The 20,297-nt window shown below is 38.6% G+C and overlaps 1 protein-coding gene across 9 annotated transcripts in view; it reads right to left on the bottom strand.

Annotated features, from left to right (window-relative positions):
- The window catches only part of ARHGAP24 (Rho GTPase activating protein 24), an 859,252-nt gene that overhangs the window by 64,915 nt on the left and 774,040 nt on the right, over positions 1-20,297 (bottom strand). For 8 of the 9 annotated variants that reach the window (XM_063808953.1, XM_001144292.8, XM_016951816.4 and 5 more), the window contains one exon: positions 16,779-16,901. In XM_063808953.1, the coding sequence (XP_063665023.1) occupies positions 16,779-16,901 (123 nt within the window). Of the gene's footprint in view, positions 1-9,506; positions 10,535-16,778; positions 16,902-20,297 lie in introns of those variants that run through there. The other variant, XM_003310423.6, reaches the window with a different exon arrangement.

The raw sequence follows: 20,297 nt of genomic DNA, 5'->3' as shown, positions 1-20,297 counted from the left end.
TCCATTGTAGAAGCTGGAAAATTAAATACTTCTTCCATTTCCCTTGCAGTGGGGTGGTCATGTGGCATAGTCCTGTTCAATGTCAATAAGTCTTCTTGTAGCCTTTAGGAAGACTTGCTTTTCTTGATGAAAAGGGAAGACATCTGTAATTGTCAGTCACTCCTTTTGCCTGTCTTCAACTTGGGCATGATACTGGCTCTTGTTATAGTCATCTTTGGTCCATTAGGCAACAATCACAAGGGAAAGGCTAAAAGATTAACAGACATGCTGAGGCTGAAAATTATTGAACTACTGATCCAAAACTGGCAGCACCTTTGTCCAGATAGCTTTTAATGTGAGAAAAACAAGCTGATGTGTGTTTAAGCCAGTTTTCTTTTCCTTCAGCAAAACAAAATTCTAATCCATTCAGTGGTAGTAACAACTTTTGGAGATATTCTAGTGTTTTAATAATAAGGTTTACAAACTGGTTAGGTTGGAGAATATTGACCCTTTCTGTGGAGAGCTTTGAAAACAAACGTGATGCTTATTTGCCTCTACTGTTTGAACTCTATCCTGACAAAATTAAGTAAATAACCTTTTAAAAGACTTATAGATCATTTAAGAAAATAATATGTTGACATTTGGGAATAAATTTTATGTATGTGTGATTTTTTTTTTTTTACTTTCGATTTTTGCTTTGGATTGATAAACATATTACCTAAGGGTTCTCTCCAAATCCAACAGAAAATCTACTAAGGATGTTGCAATTCAATGACCATGTGTGCTACAAACATGAACCAAACTTCCAATATTTGGGTTCGTACAGTAATGAAAAACAGTCAAACATTCTTTTCTCAAAGCTTTCGGGATTTTTTTTTCCCCAACAACCCAAGGAAGCGATGAAGAAAGGGATGTTTTGCTTTAGACGTGAATTCGGTTTCCTTTTTACTTTCTTGTACACGCAGGCTTGCCTTTATAATAAAATAAGAATTTACTTTAAAACTATAGTGAGAAACTTAAATTCATTATTTATTATATTCTGAGTCCCTCACAATATTCTCTCATCTTCATAAGAAACACATAAGGTAACTATCATTCTCCCTTTTATACTTGGAAAATTGGGGCTCAGAGAGATGAAATAATTTGTCTAAGGTTAGTTACAGAGCACCAAGTGGCAGAATGGAAGTCCACATCCAGATTTATTTAGCTTTAAAATCTTTGCTTATTCCTGAATATCAGTCCTTTTCCTTTTTATTTAATCACAGTCGTGAGTCCTCATTTTCTCATAATTAAAAATATTAGTACATTCTACAACTGAGAAAAATCATGTACATTTTTTGTGCTTTTAAAAAGCGATAATAGCTAAGCTGTACTTATGTATGCCAGGCATGTTACAGGCAGTTTACCTGCATTTCTCACATTTAAAACTCATAACACCCTGTGAGGTAGGCACCACCATTCCTTGCATTTTAAGGAGGAGGAGCTTGAAGCACAGAAAGGTCAAGTAACTTGCCAAATGTCACACAGCAATAAATGGTGGAGCTAAGGCTTGTTCGAGGCGGTGGGATATCAGAGCCACTCAGTGGCTATTACAGAATACTGTGTAGTATGCACAATGGCTGAAAACAGCAATGGAGGAAGACACCTGCCATTTATTAGCTTTCTGACCTCAATTCCTCCCATCACATTAGGATAAATAATTTGTGCTGAGAAAATATAAATTGGGAATTGGGGGAGGTCAGAAAAAAAAAAGAGAAGGAAAATACTCTGGAGCTTCAATGAGCATGCTGCCCCCCAAAGCAATTTCCTTTATATAAAGCTGATGCCTTTAATACAGCAGTATAATATATAAAAAAGTTTTAGGGCATGTAGACATGTACATATGATTTAAAATTCCTGTGGAAAAATGAATTTTCTGCTGTAGAACTGGTCTTGCAAAGAATGAGTAAAGAATTTTAATAGACGTGTACTCCCCATTCTGTAGTACTGGAAATAGAGTGTGCCAAACACTTCTGGCTTAAAATGGTAGATGTGGGTTGCCCTCTGCATAAGAATGCTCCTTGGGAGGAAAGCTATTGATGGGAAAAATCATTTAAAAAAAACAGATTTATTTAAAAATTTCTTTGAGGGAGCAGTGAAACTTTAAATTTTAAATTAACATAAAAGCACAAAGGTCATGTGCTGCCCCCAGCCAGCAGCATGAAGAAAAGACACACTATTTACAATATTCCCTGGGATGTGGGTCACGCAAACAGTTCCAGCTATGTCCATTTAAACTCCCAGCAAGTTTTCACACACTCTGACAAAACCGTCCCCAGTATTTCTGGGCGGTGATGAATACCATGCCTACCTCCCCTCCTTGTGAAAGTACATTGGTGTGTCATAAAGCATCACCGAGGATGTGACTTTTCACTGGACTGAGAATGTAAGTCACACAGGTGAATTTATTATACTGGTAGGTGGCTGTTTCCAGTGGAGCACGCAAGAAAGAAACCGCCACAGCCTTCAGGGTTTGTGAGGGTTCCCCTTTACATGTGATTTATAGAGCCAATAGCTAGAGGCTGCCTGTGAAGTGAGTGACTGTGATGCTATAGATACATTCATATTTCATTCTTCTTGAAAATAAATAAGCAAAGATGAATCTAAACCTTCTTAGACTCTGTGCCCTGTAACTACATATTCTCTTTGCTCCTCAATTCCCAGTGAAGTATGTGACTCTGTCTCCTTTTCATCATTTTCCATCCACTTGCTAACTTTTGCAATTTGAAATCTGACCCAGTGAAAACAATAAAATGGCTTTTTCTACAGTCACCAATAACTTCCTAGTTGGCAAATCAATGACAGCCAAATTTGTTCTTTGTATTATTTCATGTCTCACTCCCTTTAAAACTGTCAGTCTCCTTCTTCCTGACACTTCCCATGTTACATGATTTTTGCCTCTCAATGCCCTTGTCAGTCTCTTTCTTGACTATGCTAACTACTACACTCTTTAATAGTTGTCTGGGTTCTGTCCTCAGCTCCGTTTTTACTTTACCTGATACAGTTACTCTACTAGACTCCACTTAATTTCACTACATATTAATTATTCTCAGGTTAGTATCTCAATTTGGGCTATTGCTATAATCTCCAGCATTGGATTTCTAGGTGCCCAGTAGAACCTTCAATATGGATAGCTCAAACATTTTCAAACTCAAAATTTCTAAAGCAGAATAAGTCATCTCTTTTTTAAAACCTGTTCTGTGTCTTTTAATCCTAATTTTGGTTATCAGTACAAGCTATCCCCCCAAAACATTGAAGTGCCATCTGAGAATCAACCTACATTCCTCTTCCTTCAAGCTATTCATGTAATCACCATGCTGGTCACCTCCAAGCTCCTTACCACTGCATTAGATTAGATATTCAGTATTTCTTCCATGATTTTTTGAAGAGCAGAGTTCCCAATCCAGCCAAGTGCTGCCATGGTGGACTTCGTAATATTTCAATCGGATCATGCCACTCTTCTGCTTCACCTCTTCCAATGGTGCCCACTGGCTTGTCTTTGCAACCACATTCCTTTTTATAAAATAAAATCCCCACAAGCTGATCTCAGCCTCTTCATCCTCCATTCAGTCAACAATGGTTAGGTGGCATCCATTGTGTGCCAGGCACTGTGGCATCTCCACTCTCATTTCTTCCACTTCCTCACAAACAATATGCTCTCAAACTATGCTGAACTATGTATTGCTTGTCATGTCTTCATGCCTCCTTTTAGAAGGTAGGTCCTGCCTTTGTAAGTCAGCGTAGGAAACCTTATCCTGTAAGAGTCAACTCATACACCTTCTGTGAAGTCTTTACTGACATTCCATTGCCTCATCCCCTACTCTGGACCCAAAGCTTGATATGTTTCTTTATTCCTTAACATTTTGCATGGAAATTATTTATTTAGATGCCTAACCTGTGCTGGACTAGTCAAAAGAGGATTTTATTTTTACATTTATTATAATGAAATAATTGTTTTACATTTATTATTATTATAATAAATATTAGAAAGCAGCTACATACTATATATCTATCCTATGAGCTTCAGAGAGGTTTAGGCAAGGTGCCACAGACACAAGGATCACACTGGGATTGGTCCCAGGTATAAAGGACTCCAAAGCTTTAATTCTATTTTACCACAGTCAAGGCCTTTTGTTTATGTCCCTGGAACTTATCAAGATGGGTGACGCACAGATGCTCCATAAACATTTATGGAATAAATGCATGCATGGAAACAAAACACTTTACCTGCCCAATTATAGAAAATAAATGAATAATTCCAATGTCAAATGAAACTCATTGATAGTTCTTGGGTCGTGCCATTAATTTTGAGTTCCTTATCCCTTCTTGTCTGTAGATCACATACTCAGCCATAGTGGGAATTTGCCTTGACTTATCCTCTGCTTACTGCAACTCTGCTAGCAGGATAAATCCTGGTATCACCAGGATGGTAAGAATTTTCCATTAAAATGAACATTCACCCATAGCAAATGGGCAAATCAAAGTAAAATACATCCATTTTAGTACAGAACTAAGAAACAAAGCAAGGCAAAGCTTATTTCACTCTATCACAAACTTTTTAAGTGGCCACAAAATATTATATAGATAGAAAGCCTTTACTCCAAGGAGCTCAGGGTCTATCATAACCAGTGAATGTTGATAGAATCTTTACTCTTTTCAAAGTCAGAGTGGGGAAGGAAGGAGAATAATAAATGCTAGGAAGGATTAAGAAAGTGTTAGAAGGTGTACATAGCGACCCAGTGGACTAGGTCTTTGACCAGTGGAGCAGTTATACACGCTAGGTTCCAAGTCAGGCAAGTTGCATGTATTTCTTTATTTGGCATTCACAGACATCCTACAAGGGGGTCCCTTTTCTACAAACAGGGAAACAGATTTGAAGATGGTAGGTGATCTGTCTGAGGTCACACATCTAGAAAGTGGCAGATTTGGGATACAAACACAGCTCCACATGATTCTAAAAGTCTTTCATTTTTCACTATGTTATGTTAATTGAATTCAAACATAATTTTTTCCAAGGCATTCTCACTATTGTCTTAGTATCACATGGGAGAAAATGTCTTTTTGTAACTTTCAAAGACCAAACCCGATTTCCTTTAGCTTATGTGAATCACTGGGTTTCCACAGGAGCCTGTGGTCAGCCTTTTGTTCAGGGGCACCTACAACTTAATAGATAATTTGGTGTGGTGCTTATCACAAAGTACTTATTTATGTTTCATTATTCCAAGGAGTCTGTGAATTCATAGATTTGAGACAACCTGTTTGTTTACCTTCTCATTCCCAGCACCACTTGGTAGAGGCTCCATAAAACATTGATATATGAATTAATGAGCTAGTCATTTATACGCAGTTTAAAATTATATAGATTTGGATAGTGGTGTTTTGTTGGGCAAATTCATTTTCATAAATGTGATTACAACATATATAACGTACAACAAATTTTAAAGAGGATGTTGGTCTTGTCCACCACCACTGTAAAGACATTCTATTGCCTATGGATTGTGGGAATAGACAGATAGTAACACTGTACCTCACCAGTTTGTAATCAATCTTGAATCCCTGATTGAACAGACCTATTGCCATTCTCCACTTTGGAAATGAATGTGTGTGTGTGTGTGTGTGTGCACGCATATGTGCATGTGTGTATACTACAAATGCGTATAAAGCACCTCAAGGTGGCTATTAGGATACAGTGGCCAAGAATCAGCATATGTAAAATGTAAGAGCTGTAGGCTGGGCGTGGTGGCTTGCGCCTATAATTCCAGTGCTTTGGGAGGCCGAGGTGGGAGGATTACTTGAGGTCAGGAGTTTGAGACCAGCCTGGCCAACGTGATGAAACCCCATCTCTACTAAAAATACAAAAATTAGCTGGGTGTGGTGGCGGGCACCTGTAATCCCAGCTACTCAGGAGGCTGAGCTAGGAGAATCACTTAAACCCGGGAGGCGGAGGTTGCAGTGAACCGAGATTGCGCCACCGCACTCCAGCCTCGATGACAGAATGAGATCATTTCAAAACAAACAAATAAATAAATAAAAATAAAACATAAGAGCTATAGAATTAGGAGCATATAATTGGTAAACAGAGAAAGCTTGCTGAAGAAATTAGAGCCAGTGATGCCTTGAAGAGAGCATAAAGTTGAGATAGACAATGGAGAAGAAAGCATCATAGCAGAGGAAACAAAGTGAAGAGACATGAAGAAGTGGTGTAGGGCGTGTTTAGGAGAAAGGATGAAATAGTCTGGGGAATTAGGGGGCTTATACTCCAGGGAATTGTTAGAATTTGTTAGAGGGCCTTTATAGTTACTTGAAATAGGACCTCCTCCTGTGAGCAATAAGGGATCATAAAAATCTTTGAGCTGTGGAAAGTTGCTTGACAGCACTGTTTTAGAAATACAGACAGGGAAATGCTTCACAAGATGGCTTGTGTGTTGTAGGAATTTGTGAAGAGTGCTGGGGGTGCACAGAGGTGAGGATGAATGCTGTCTTGAAAAGCCACTACTTAGGTTAGAGTAAGTTGCATACGTGGAGCAATAAAGGCACAAAGAGCTAAGGTGATGGAAATGGAAATGGAGCTGGAAAGACATAAAGAAGAAGCAATGGTGAATGATCACTAAGTGGCTGCTGTGTAGGAAAAGCCACTGAGGACCTGATGATAACTTATCTCCAAGAAAGGAGTAGTTCATGAAAAAATCAAGATAGAGGTGGACTTTAAAAATCTAATTTAGCATCCTGGGATCACAACAATCAAGGAATCTAGCCTCTTATATCTAGACCCAAGTGCTCAGACCGCAGTGTTATGCATTCCCAGGTAATCAAGGGATCGGTTACACTGCTAATAGTCATATTATAGAGGTAAAGAAAAATTGTAGTTTCAAAATCAACAGGGTAAAAAATTCACTTATAATCTTTATCTCAGGGGAACATAAATTCAAAGCACCACAATCCCGAGCTTCCTGCCTAATAGATGTTTCTTGGTTCCTGGATTTTTCAAACCACTGGGAAATCATTTTCAGTGACCTTAATTAGTACCCAAACAAAGAATGAGAGTTGAAAGGGCAGCAAACGACAGAAGAGGTCTGGAAGAGAAAGGTGCTCTGAGAGGTGAGTTTCAGCTTGCACAACATGCAAGCTCTAATGTAACCAGGCCTCTGGAAACTTTTACTCAACTCCACGCTTTATCCTGACAGCATTTCTAAAACCGCTAGAAATGCAGCATGTCTCCTCTGCTGTTGGCCTACTTTTGACAACAGTAAAAAAATATATATATTTTACATGTGGATCAGGAAAAGTAGCCACGTCAACATTTTTTTACCTCTAGGCATTTCTCCTGGCTTCACACATTCTCCTTATTGCATTCCTTAAAATGACTTAAGCTGATGCTCTCGGACAGGCTTGGGAGAGGAACGCAGAAACCCAGGCCACTTCTTGAAACACTTAAGTACCCAGGAGATTAAATAAAGCACAAAAGAACACACTCTTCTTAAGGTGGCATGGTTTTAGGAACCCAGAATTGAGAGGCGCGTTCATTCTTTTCAAGGCCAGACCTTCAAGAAAGATGTAAAGCTCCTGTGCGTCATGCTGCTGCTGCCCTGAGTGATGAGTGCAGCAAGAGCAAGGTGGCGGCGGGTTGGGGCTGCAGCAGCTGAGCGCTCGTGCTCCCAGGACCCCACTGTAGAACTGTGGGCACGCAGCCCTTGAACAGAGAGAGCCTGGGATGCAGCGGGCTCCAGAGAATGGAAAGGAAACGTAAAACCGCTGAACGCTTCCTGCACCTCCTCTCCTTTCTCCTTTCGACAGAATACAGCTTTGTAAATAAAAAAACTCTTCATCCTGGTTCTAATGCTGGACATTCCCCAAACTACTAAGGCTTTGAAGAGAAAAGGACAGCCTTTAAAAATAGCCCCCCAGGAGAGGATAGATGGAAGCTGTGCCCTACCCGGTGTTGGCCATTTGCCATTCCATGCGAATGTTCTTCCCAGGCACTGCCTTGCCGGCTTAGTATTTAAGGAGAAAGGGAGGAAGGCATCGGGAACAGCAGTGTGTTCACAAGGATTCTATGGGAGACGGGAAGGTGACAAAGGCCAAAAAAAAAAAAAAAGTCCTTTAAAGATACATTAATAATCCTCCAAACATCTCATGTTACAAATGGACAGCAGTAACCCTGAAAAGTCGTGTTTGCATAGAACCAATTTAGTTTCTGATGGGCTGGGGAACTAGAAGGGGAAACTATCCTTTAAGCAATTCGTCCCTGAGCCTTTAAAAATTTCTGTCATTGTTAATTTCTTTACCAATGATGCAATCCTATGGTATTCAGAAAATCCCTATAGATCTATAAAAATATGAGACATGCATCTCTCATTTAATTATCTTTGTGGATGAGATAGGAATGTAAATTAACACCTGAAATCCTTGCTGATAATATATGATGGTGATTGTTGCCAGGTCTTAGCTACGCAAAGGAAAGCACTCTGCAGGAACAATGGTTTCCTTAAACAAAAAGTTCCCACTGTATTTTGCAATTTTGATTTTTCTTATTTTTTTTTGTTAGTTACTAACTAGGGAAGATTAATTAATGGGTGGCAAATCAAAAAAAGATGTGGGGGAGAAAAAACAACCCTAGATGTCATTCAACTCAGCACCTGACTAAATTATTAGCTTACTGCACATGTCATTAACATTATAATTACTTAGTTTCTACTTAAACAGCCATTCCATTTAATTATTCTTATTTTAAAGCAAAAAGATATTTATAAATATTTTGATCCATAAACTTTTCCTGAAAACATTTTAGTTTACCTATTTTGTATTCTCTAACTCCCCCCAAATAAGTCAATTCAGAAATGTCTTAGTTTCTTTTACTGATCATAAGTTGTTCTATGTTCTCACCCCTGTTCCTGATAGTTCTTATCTTTGTCCTCTCCCAGTGCCACCTTGTGATATATTTGAAATGTCAGGGTGACTCCTCTTCCCAGCAAATATTCATCAATATGGTTGAAAGCCTCTTGAAAATGGGTCAGCACGAATAATTCGATTATCAAATTTTTCTCAACAGGGGAGGTGAGGCAAGCACAGGCAGCCAGAATCAAAACAAGGTGACGGGAACACAGCACAGGGATTTGCGAGGGCCCTGTTTTGAGGGGTCAGAACGTGGCTGCTTGATTTGGGTCTAGGAAGGGCCCAAGATCACTCTGGCCCCTCCTCTGAGGACGGTCAGCCCAGCTTACTTAGTCCCCTGTCAGTGAAGGTGATCCCCATAGGATCACTATTCTTTAAGCCCCACCTACCCCACCTATTCACAGACAATAATATACACATTTAAATGAACCTCAGAAAGTAAGTATAGACAAGCAAGGATACGCACAAATCACTCTTGTACAGTCCTAAGCTCTTGGTTTCCAAACTCCCATTTTATCTGAGCATAAACAGACCTTAAAGCCTAAGATAATATTATTTATATTTATAAAAAGGACATGAACATATTATCTACCTACCTTTCCGAAAACTAAAACACCGTTTGATTCTTCTGTATGTAGTTTTAGGGATGAAAGGAGTTGAGGCTAAGGCACCAGCCGGGCACCCCCCAGAATTCCGGTCTTCAGGCATCGTACAGGCCTGAAGTTCTGAACCCGGTTTTGGCTTCCTTTAAAACCTGCCTCTGAGCGAAACCCAACAGCCACTCCTCATGCTTGTTTATTTGTTATTTTTGAAGTGCTGATTCCTAGAATTTGAAGGTTTTGATCATCCAGGTCCTGGCTTAGGGATAAGTTACCACCTCTCATTTACTCCTGTTTAGCAAAAAAAAACTTCCTTTTCTCTAGCCTAATCCAGGGAGTTTTTAAGGTTTTTTTTTTTCTTTTTTTTAAGTTTCTGCAGACATTCCAAAATGTCACAGGAAAAGAACTGCAGCAAGCAAGCTACCATTCCCATTCAAACAGCAGGAATTGGTTTTTGCATTTTTTTGTTTTTATTAAGAACTGTCTTCTCAGCTGGACTGAGATTCCTCTGGAAAGGTCAGCAAATAGCTCTGTGCAAGAGGAAAGAGGAACAATGACAAAAAGTCCCCTGAGGAATATTTCAGGACTGTCCTTGCTGGCTCCTTTCATCTGAGCAAGAGGGGAGGAAAATAATGGCACCTTCTCCAGAAAGCATTTCAGTGCATGATAGATTTCTTTCAAAGGACTCCCCTGCTTCTTTTATAGCACCCCTCATCCTTTGATGCTCTCTGCAGGTTTCTCCCCTTTCCTTTCTGTCTTCAAACTCCCGAGAGAATCACAACGTCAGAACAGTCGAGTGCCCATTCCAAGAGGCTCTTTGGATCTGTGGGGGGAGGCAGCTTTGCAGGGAGCATCTCCTCCCCCTCCTCCTGCTCCGTCTCCCCTTTTCTCAATGAGAACTGGGAGGGAGCTGGCAGGGCTGCGGTTGCTCCTCACCAAGGCTGTGGCTGCGGCTGCTTCCAGTGCCCGCCGGTCACATTCAGCAGGTGCAGTCACAACAGGATGAGGGGAGGAGGGAGAATGCCACGCTACGGTACAAACTCCTTTCTTTTTCTTTTGACTTTGTGTTGACTTCCCAGCTCTTGTCTTGTGTAGCACTTTTACAGCTGGCTGGCTCAGCCCCTCCAGAAATCACAGGGCACCAAATCAACCCCCAGGGGGTAAACTTTTTGCCCCTTCATACCTGCATTTATTCTCCTCCCATACAAGTTTTACTTTTTTTCAAATGATTTGTAATTGAATTCATTTGTGAGCACTGATTTAACATGCATACCCTGAAAACATATTTATACACGTGTATGTGTGTGTCTGTAAAACAGAAAAATGTTTAAAATCCAGTGGCAAAGAGTCTGTGGGTAAAGCTGCAAACACATCAACACATATTTGTGTGTGTATTTACACACACATATATGTTTCTCTAGGCATGGTTTGCAAACCAATTCTGTTTTCAACATTCTTCCATGCTCTTGCCCGTACTTTCTGCACCCCAGCCCCCATGTCCACCAAGTCTCTCAGTCCTACTCACTGAACAGTTTACTTGCTGGGTTAATCATTCATCCACCTGGTTGTTCCATGAACTGATTTGGAATGCTAGTGCCTTAACCCCAACTGACCCCCAAGGCCTCTGTGTTCCTTCCCAGCCATTTGGCAGAAGCTTTACAAGACCATGAGGAGTATTAAAAAGGTCTTTCCATTAAAAACATCATTACTCTGACTAGCATGCCCATGTAGGTAATCTTTTGTCATTGAAAGGATTATTATTATTTAGTTCTGCCCTGCGGTTCAAATGGTATTTTACCTTCTGTGTCACAGCACGCTGCTAAGAAAATAAAGAACCACAAAGTGTAACTCAGCACCACAAAGACAGAGACAGTGCTGCCCTTCAAGCACTTCAGCCAATAGAAAAATCCACTGACCTGAACACTGATCTACAGGGAACTCCTGTAATCACAGGATTTTCACAGGAAGTGAAAGCATTTTTTTCTTCTAATTTTCTTATTTCACAAGTGAGTAAAACCAAAGGCGAGGGAAGTAAAACTACATATCCAAGATTGTGCACTTGGTCTGTGCACGTTGCCTGACCACGTTGCCTCTTAATTAACCTCTGTCTGCCTGCATACCAATTACTCATTGTAAGGATTATTCACAAATAGTATTCTTACTGCCTTGCTGGGTCTCTGAATCAACTCTTTTCATTAGGAGGCAGAAATATACAGGAAAGACCTGATTTTGGCAGTAGCTAACATTAGGCTAAGCAATCAGAGCTACAAGAACTATTGGGCTGAGCACAATGGCTCACACCTATAATCCCAGCACTTTGGGAGGCTGAGGCGGGTGGATCACCTGAGGTCAGGAGTTTGAGACCAGCCTGGCCAACATGGTGAAACCCCATCTCTACTAAAAATACAAAAAAAATTTAGGTGGATGTGGTGGCAGGCGACTGTAATATCAGCTACTGGGGAGGCTGAGGCAGGAGAATCACTGGAACCAGGGAGGCAGAGGTTGCAGTGAGCCGAGAATGCGCCATTGCACTCCAGCCTGGACAACAGAAGGAGACTCCGTCTCCAAAAACACAAAACAAAACAAAACAAAACAAAACAACTATTAATGAATTTTCACTCTCCTCAGATCTCAGATTCTGGACTAGACACTTCCATAAATATTGCCTCAAAAACAATTGAACAGAAACCCAGTATAAAAATACACAAGGAAGGACGGGAGGAAAGGAGGGAAGGAGGAGGGAGGAAGAAAGGAAAGGAGGGTGGGAGGGAGGGACGGAGGAAGGGAGGGAGGGAGGGAGGAAGAAGGGAAGGAAGGAAGGAAGGAAGGAAGGAAGGAGGGAAAACTAAACCTTCCCAAGGCTAAATAAATGTTTGACATTCAGATTTTTGAATTTGACTTTTATGCAGAAACCATGTGCCTCTCAATTAGCATTATTACTAGAGGAGCAACTGTGCATGGGTTTTCAGCAGGTAGCACAAAGTTGAGCTATGTAGATTCAACACTTTTCACGTTTCCCTTGGTTCCCTGCCCCATATGAGTACTTTATAAATTCATTTTCATTCGAAGGAAAGGCCTATCATTCCAAAACCCTACATTTTATTTACATTTCCACCTAACAGTTTTTAATTTATAGGAGACTGAAGAACTAGACAAGCTCCTCAGGTGTCTCCTATATTTTAATCTAATGTCTATTATTGTAATGGCAAAGAGGGAATATTTTGCATATATGTGCAACCTGAATAAAGATAAGCTTAAGTGCCTCATGAAAAACTTTAGCTTTTTAAAAACACAGGTTAAAAAATTGCCACAATGAAATGCCCTCTTTGTAACAGATACATTTAAAACATATCCAAAGGTGGTATACTGTGACTGATAAATCAGAGTGATATGTCACCTCCTCTTCTAAATTTCCTTACAGATACCATCTAATCAAGTGCTTTTCATTTAGTATTAACAGGGCCTGGGTTTCATAACTAAGATAGGAAGGGAAAGTGCATTCTCTTATGAAGGGTGATTATGACAATTCAGAATTTTTTAAACAGCTTTATTGAGATATAATTCCCATACCATAGAATTCCCCAGTTTAAAATGTACAATTCAATGGTTTTTACTATATTCACAGATACTTGCAACCATCACCACAGTTAATTCTAGAACATTTTCATTTTAAAAATAAACCTGTATCTTTTGGCTATCTCTCCGTTACCCCCTCATCCCCCCATCCCAGCTCTAAGCAACCACGAATCTATTTTCTGTCTCTGTACATTTCCCTGTTCTATACTTTCATATGAATGGAATCATAAAATGTGCTCTTTTGTGATTGGCTTCTTTCACTTAGCATAATGTTTTCAAGCTTCATTCGTGGTGTTGTATGTAACAGTACTTCATTCCTTTTTATGGCTTAATAATAATCCATTCTATGGATACTTCACATTCTGTTTATTCATTCTTCTGTTGATGGACATTTGGGTTGTTTCAGATTTTTTTTTCTAATTGCTCGATGGTATCAATTCTAGTACTTTTGAATGACTCATAAAACTATATTAATTCTAAGTATTGTATGTTTAAAAACTTTCATTATTTTTCATATACTGAAGAATATACGATCAATAAGGCATGGACTTATAATTGTGGGTTCTTTACTACCACAGTAGAAGTAATAGATCACACTATTTTGCTATAAAGCAGGAGGAACACATGGGTTTTCTTCCTACTTCTGCTTCTCACAGTGTGACACTTGGCAAGTTTTTCATCCTACTTGGGTCTTAAAGACTTAATCCACAAAATGTGAGGTTAAACTAAAACAGTGGTTTTAAAATATTGCAAATCGGCAGAAAAGTTAATTTCAATGAAATGTTAAGTAGAAACGTAATACACAGTGTAACATAAGTAAAAGGGTTTTTGGGTCATATAACTTTATTGTTTAAAACTAAAATTTATAAGATTTATTTAAAATTCAATCAATAACAGAATTTATGAATATTAATAGGAACATTTGAAACCTTAGATTAATATATCATCTGAAACCCAAGATTATGGCTGACAGTTGGGATCTCTTATCAGTATTAACATTCTATTTTGTTTTGTTTAGCAAACTCTGATATTCAGAGAAATCACAAAGGATTTCTTACAAATTAAATGAATACTTTAAAAGCTTGCCTTGCAGTCTCATAATACTTATTAAACAAAGAGGGCAGGAGAATATTTATTATTTGAAGCATTGTTTCTATTATGAGTGCTATATGCTAAAATACATCTCTTTAAATGTAAATTCAAATCAAGCATTTGTAAAATCCCTGAAGTAGGTCTCATATAATAAAGTTTATAGACCAATCAACTATTTGAGTGTCCCTTCCAGGTTCATGAATTTGAAGATTCACATATACAGCTCACCCAGTCCCACTGGAATTATTTCTGAGATTTCTGGGTTGATGTGACTGCCCATGGCCATTTATTTGGATAAATTAACTGGATGGTATTCATTTTTTTTTCAGGAAGTCACAGATGGAAGAGGAGAAAGGGGAGAAAATAACTAACACTTGATATAAATAATCCCTCAACAAAAATATATTCTTCAGTAGATATTAAAGATTCTTCTGAACTCAGGAATTCCAGAAATCTGATTATAAAGGGGAGAAGAGTGTCTTTAGAGACAACGGGAGCTTTGAAAAGATTCATCCTCAGGCTCCCCACAAACCCTTCACCCTGGAGGTGCTAGCAAGCATTACCAGATGAGTATGTGTCTCTCATGTACAGTAGCCACTCCTTATCCATAGGGGATAAAAGTCCCCACTGGACACCGGAAATCTCAGATATTACTGAACCCTTTATATACTATATTTTTCGTATACATACATAACTATGATAAAGTAAATTTATGAATTAGGCACAGTAAAAGATTAACAACAATAACAATATTCTAATAAAATAGAACAATTATAGCAATATATATACTGTAATAAAAGTTATGTGAACATGGTCTCTCTTTCAAGATATTTCATTGTACTATAGCTCTTGGTAACCTTAGCATACAACTTTTTTTTTTCTTAAATCAGGAATTTTTTACCTTTTCACATAAGTGAAACATTTTATGACTTCTCTTTGGCATATCCAAATTGCCAGCATCACTACTCTTGCCCTTCGGGGCAATTATTAAGTAAAACAAGGCTTTCTTGAGCACAAACACTGTGATACTTTGACAGTCGATCTGATCACCGAGATGGCTGCTAATGGGCAGCGGGTAGTGTGTGCAGCGTAAATGTACTGGACAATTGGACGATTCACATCCTGGGAAGGACAGCATGAGATTTCATTATGCTACAAAAAACAACGTGCAACTTGAATCTTGTGAATCGTTTATCTCTAGAATTTTCCATTTAATATTTTCAGACTGCAGTTGACCAGTGGCAACTGAAACCATGGATAAAGGGGGACTCCTTACTGCATAACTATGAGGAATCCTCTGCTAAGGTACTGGAGTGGGGATTCAGCTGGTGTTTTCAAATATTTTACATAGTCACTTGCTAGCCATTCTGGGTTATGAATAAGGTAACCGTATGTGTTGTCATCCAAACTAGAACACCGTGGGAATGCAAGGTAGCACAACCAGTAATTAGCCTGGGAAAAAAGTTGTAAACCGCTCTTACTAAGGAAACTGGAATGAATGGTCATCCTGGTTAGGAACCTTCCCTTTCCTTAATAGAAGATATTATTAAAACATAGACATATTACAAACATGTGCCATTAATCTAGTAAAATATCATGTTTTCAATGAATCTTTACTATTTTAACTTCAACTTACCAACTTTTAAAACTAAGCTTTTGAAGTTATTCTAAAATATAAAATGGTCAGTCAGCCTAAGAAGTGTCCGATCTGTTTAGAGAAAAAAAAATCACTATCTCAATTCAGGGTGTTGACAATATACAAAAGAATGGAAAATAAATATAAGGATTGTAATTGTTTATAAAGTGTGAATTTGACCTAATACAATTTATTTTAAACTATATCACCATATAAAAATTAGGCATTATGTTCTTGGAAATATATTGTGGTTGTAGATAAAAAATTTTGTGCTTTTATTTTTTTGGTCCATTTGCTCATTTTCGTTAAATACTTTTTCTGTTTATATGATTCTATTTTCTATTTCTTGGCATACCTAGATCACATCTTTTATCTTTTCTTCCTTTGTTTAGTTCTATGCATAGCACCTTTTTAGCTCATTCTTGACATGGTGCATTCTCAACACTGTGTTAACTAAAACCTTTTAAAAACTTACTTTCAAATTTACCAACACCTAACTGATCTGAAGGATGTTTTTACTCCAATAATCATCAGATTATTATCAAAAGTTTTGGCATTCCTCTTTGATACAATTGAGCATTTGGGGGCTGAGATATCTTCCAGAACCACTAGTCATAAATTTCTCACTTCATATCTAGATGTTCTTAACTAATCTACTTTTACAGTATGAGTCCCATAACAGTGTATTGCCGGTAATATGGGAAAATCCAAAACTAAAAAAAAACCCACCCATTTTTATCATTCAACATATTCACAGAAGAAGGTTCATTATAATTATACATGATCTAAATTAAACTTGTAGTATTTACGAAGACATACGTCTAACAATAATGTTGAACGATTTACAATTTATTTTAACATTCACCCACTTGAATACAGGAGCTAATAGTAACATTCGCTGGGGGAAAGGGATGAACAGGTTTGGTCTACCTTTCTGTTTTTCCATTATTTTAAAGTACACTCACCTCCTCCGAAAGGTCCCCATATGACTCGGCGGATGGACTTCACCCAGTCTTCCATATCATTCTGGGTGCTTGCCATGAGGAGGTAGCTCTCATGATTTGCTGTCATCCGATCTCGATCGCCTCCTGTGAAAACACAGTAACATATGCAGCTGAAGTTGCATCCAGAGATTCCTCATCATCAGCCTCCAGAAAAACCCCTGAAACAGAGACTGTGCCTAATACAGCCCGCACTAAGTTCTACCCAATGATGAAATATTTACCATGGTTTCTGAGTGGAAAGAAAAATTTTAAAAAGGAGAGACTGTTATGCTTTCAGGAGAAAGCTGGAGAACAAATGTCATTTTCTAAACAAAGCCTGGGTTTTTTGTCCTAGCAACAACCCACAGGCCTGCATCAATTCGTAATCCAATCTATTCAAGCGAAGCTGCTGAATAGGGAGAAACAGCAAAAACAAAATGAAAGACAGAGAAGGTGGAAAAGTGGTCCACAGAGTTTGGCCTTTCATTTGAAGCAAGCGTGGAACAGTCTGAGCACTTCATAGTGCACACACACAGAGGTCACCAGGACATCGTGATTGGATATGGGAGTTACAGGAAAGAGTAAAGAGCCACATGCAATGCCTTTGACCCAGAGGTTCTTCTCTACGCCTCTGTTCTGGAAGAGGAACCTCATCCCCCGAGATCACAACTTCAGGAGGGCAAACAAAGAGGAGGTAGGAAAGAAGAAGACATGCCTGGACAGCCACGAAGGCCAGATCAACACCCCCAATGGCTCTCGCACCTAAGGGTGAGCTTGAGGAAACCCCCGCAGTGCCTCTGTGCAAAATCTTGATGGTTTCTCTAGTATTTTTCCCCAAAGAACAATTCATGAACTTTAAAACCTTTATAATCTCTAATATCAACTTTGAAGTGCTAGACTTCCAAAGCATGTAATTTAATTTCTTAGAAGTCTTTTATAGCGCATTTAAGTTTCCCCAGTGAGTTAATTTTCCCACTTACAAAACAGGGATAACCATATTTGACCTTGAAACAGGTCTTGAGGCATGGTTTCGTTATACCTTTTATGTTTAAAGGAGTATTTCTGAAGACAAGTATCAGAGCCTGCACCCCTTCACTGTCTTTGAAAATAGTGTTGCTCACAGAAGGAATAATTAAAGAAATAGAATAGTATTTAACTGGATCCTGATAATATGTTAATATTATACTAACTTCTAAGGTACTCAAATATCTATCAACATTTAATTTTCATGCAGTGTTGTATACTTGATCCCTTGGGTTGAATTAATTCATATCTGAGTGTTGTGTTTGGTTAAGATGTTGTTTGTTTGTTTGTTTGTAAGTGGATCTAAATACTTTTATAAGGAGTTTACAGGCTCCAGTTTACAACAGGCACCACACCCACTATTATTTCACACTCAATCTGGTTCACACATAGTTCTGAAAGTTACAGGCATTAAAGTTTAGTGACCTCTGAATTCTATATGAATGCTCTAGGTTGAGAAGGACAACTATTCTAGCATTGATATAAATTTTTGGAACAGGTGATAAGTCAGAGAAGTGCAATAACTATAAGCCAACCAGTTGAACAACTAGTATTGGTGCATTACATTTTAATACAACTAAATGGGAACAGAGGAAGGGCTCAAAAAACTATATCAAATAGGTTTCCATATGTTGACAAATCTTTTGAATAAATAAAACTAGCCTCCTTATATTACAGCGAACATCTCACTACTAGGGAAACAGTGATTCTTTTACATGTCTAGTTCCACTCTAGGTTGATCATCAGTGATCCCCAACCTTTTTGGTACCAGGGACCCAGTTTTGTGGAAGACATTGTTTCCACAAATGGGGTGGTGGGGGGGAATGGTTTCGGAATGGAACTGTTCCACCTTATATCATCAGGCGTTAGTTCAACTATCATAAGGAGCGGGCCGCCTAGATCCCTCTCAGGTGCAGTTCACAACAGGGTTTGCTCCTGTGAGAATCTAATGCTGCCACTGATCTGACAGGAGAAGGAGCTCAGGCAGTAATGCTCACTTGCCCCTGGCTCACCTCCTACCGTGGGGCCCAGGGGTTGGGGTCCCCTGCTTTAAACAACTTGTATCTGAAAAAGCATAGATTTCGAAGTCAAAGAAAACCCAGCTACAATCACAGTTTTATCTTATACTAGCTGTTTGACTTCCAGGGAGTTATTTAACTTCTGGAAACTCAGTGATCTTTTTTTTAAAAAAAGCTTTTATTTTAAGTTCAGGGATACATGTTCAGGTTTGTTATACAGATAAACTTGTGTCATGGGGATTTGTTGTACAGATTATTTCATCACCCAGGTATTAAGCCTAGTACTCATTATTTTTCCTGATTTTCTCCCTCCTTCCACCTTCCACCCTTTGATAGGCCCCAGTCAGTGCATGTTGTTCCCCTCTATGTGCCTATGTGTTCTCACTATTTAGCTCCCACTTATAAGTGAGATCATGCAGTATTTGGTTTTCTGTTCCTGTGGTAGTTTGCTAAGGATAATGGCCTCCAGCTCCATTCATGTCCCTGCAAAGAACATGATCTTGTTCTTTTTTTAATGGCTACATAGTGTTCCGTGGTGTACGTGTAACACATTTTCTTTATCCAGTCTGTCATTTGATGGGCATTTGGTTTGATTCCATGTCTTCACTATTGTGAATAATGTTGAAATGCACATATGTGTGCATGTATCTTTATAATAGAATGACTTATATTCCTTTGGGTATATACCCAATAATGGGATTGCTTGGTCAGATGGTATTTCTGTCTTTAGGTCTTTGAGGAATCAACACTCTGTCTTCCACATTGTTGAACTAATTTATATGCCCACCAACAGTGTATAAGTGTTCCTGTTTCTCCACAACCTTGCCAGCATTTGTTATTAATATTTTTTGACTTTTTAATAATAGCCATTCTGACTGGTGTGAGATGGTATCTTATTGTGGTTTTGATTTGCATTTCTCTAACGATCAATGATGTTGAGCTTTTTTTCATATGATTGATTGCCACATGTATGTCTTCTTTTGAAAAGTGTGTGTTCATTTCCTTTGACCACTTTTTAATGGGGTTGTTTTTTTCTTGTGAATTTGTTTAAGTTCCTCATAGATTAGGCTAGATATTAGAACTTTGTCAGATGCATGCAAAAATTTTCTCCCATTCTGTAGGCTGTCTGTTCACTCTGTTGGTAGTTTCTTTTGCTGTGAAGAAGTTCTTTGGTTTAATTAGATCCCATTTGTCAATATTTGCTTTTCTTGAAATTGCTTTTGGCATTTTCATCCTGAAATCTTTGCCTGTGTCTATGTCCTGAATGGTATTGCCTAGGTTGTCTTCCAGGGTTTTTATAGTTTTGAGTTTTATATTTAAGTCTTTAATCCATCTGGAGTTGATTTTTGTATATGGTATAAGGGAGGAGTCTGAAACTTACTCATCTTGATCATGCTTTAGAGACAATTATACATACTTAGTCAAATTTTGTGAGAATTCAACAAAATAAAGCAATAAA

The sequence above is a fragment of the Pan troglodytes genome, chromosome 3 (assembly GCF_028858775.2).
Source record: "Pan troglodytes isolate AG18354 chromosome 3, NHGRI_mPanTro3-v2.0_pri, whole genome shotgun sequence".
Classification (NCBI taxonomy): Eukaryota; Metazoa; Chordata; class Mammalia; order Primates; family Hominidae; genus Pan; species Pan troglodytes.
This window is presented reverse-complemented; position numbering and strand designations above follow the sequence as displayed.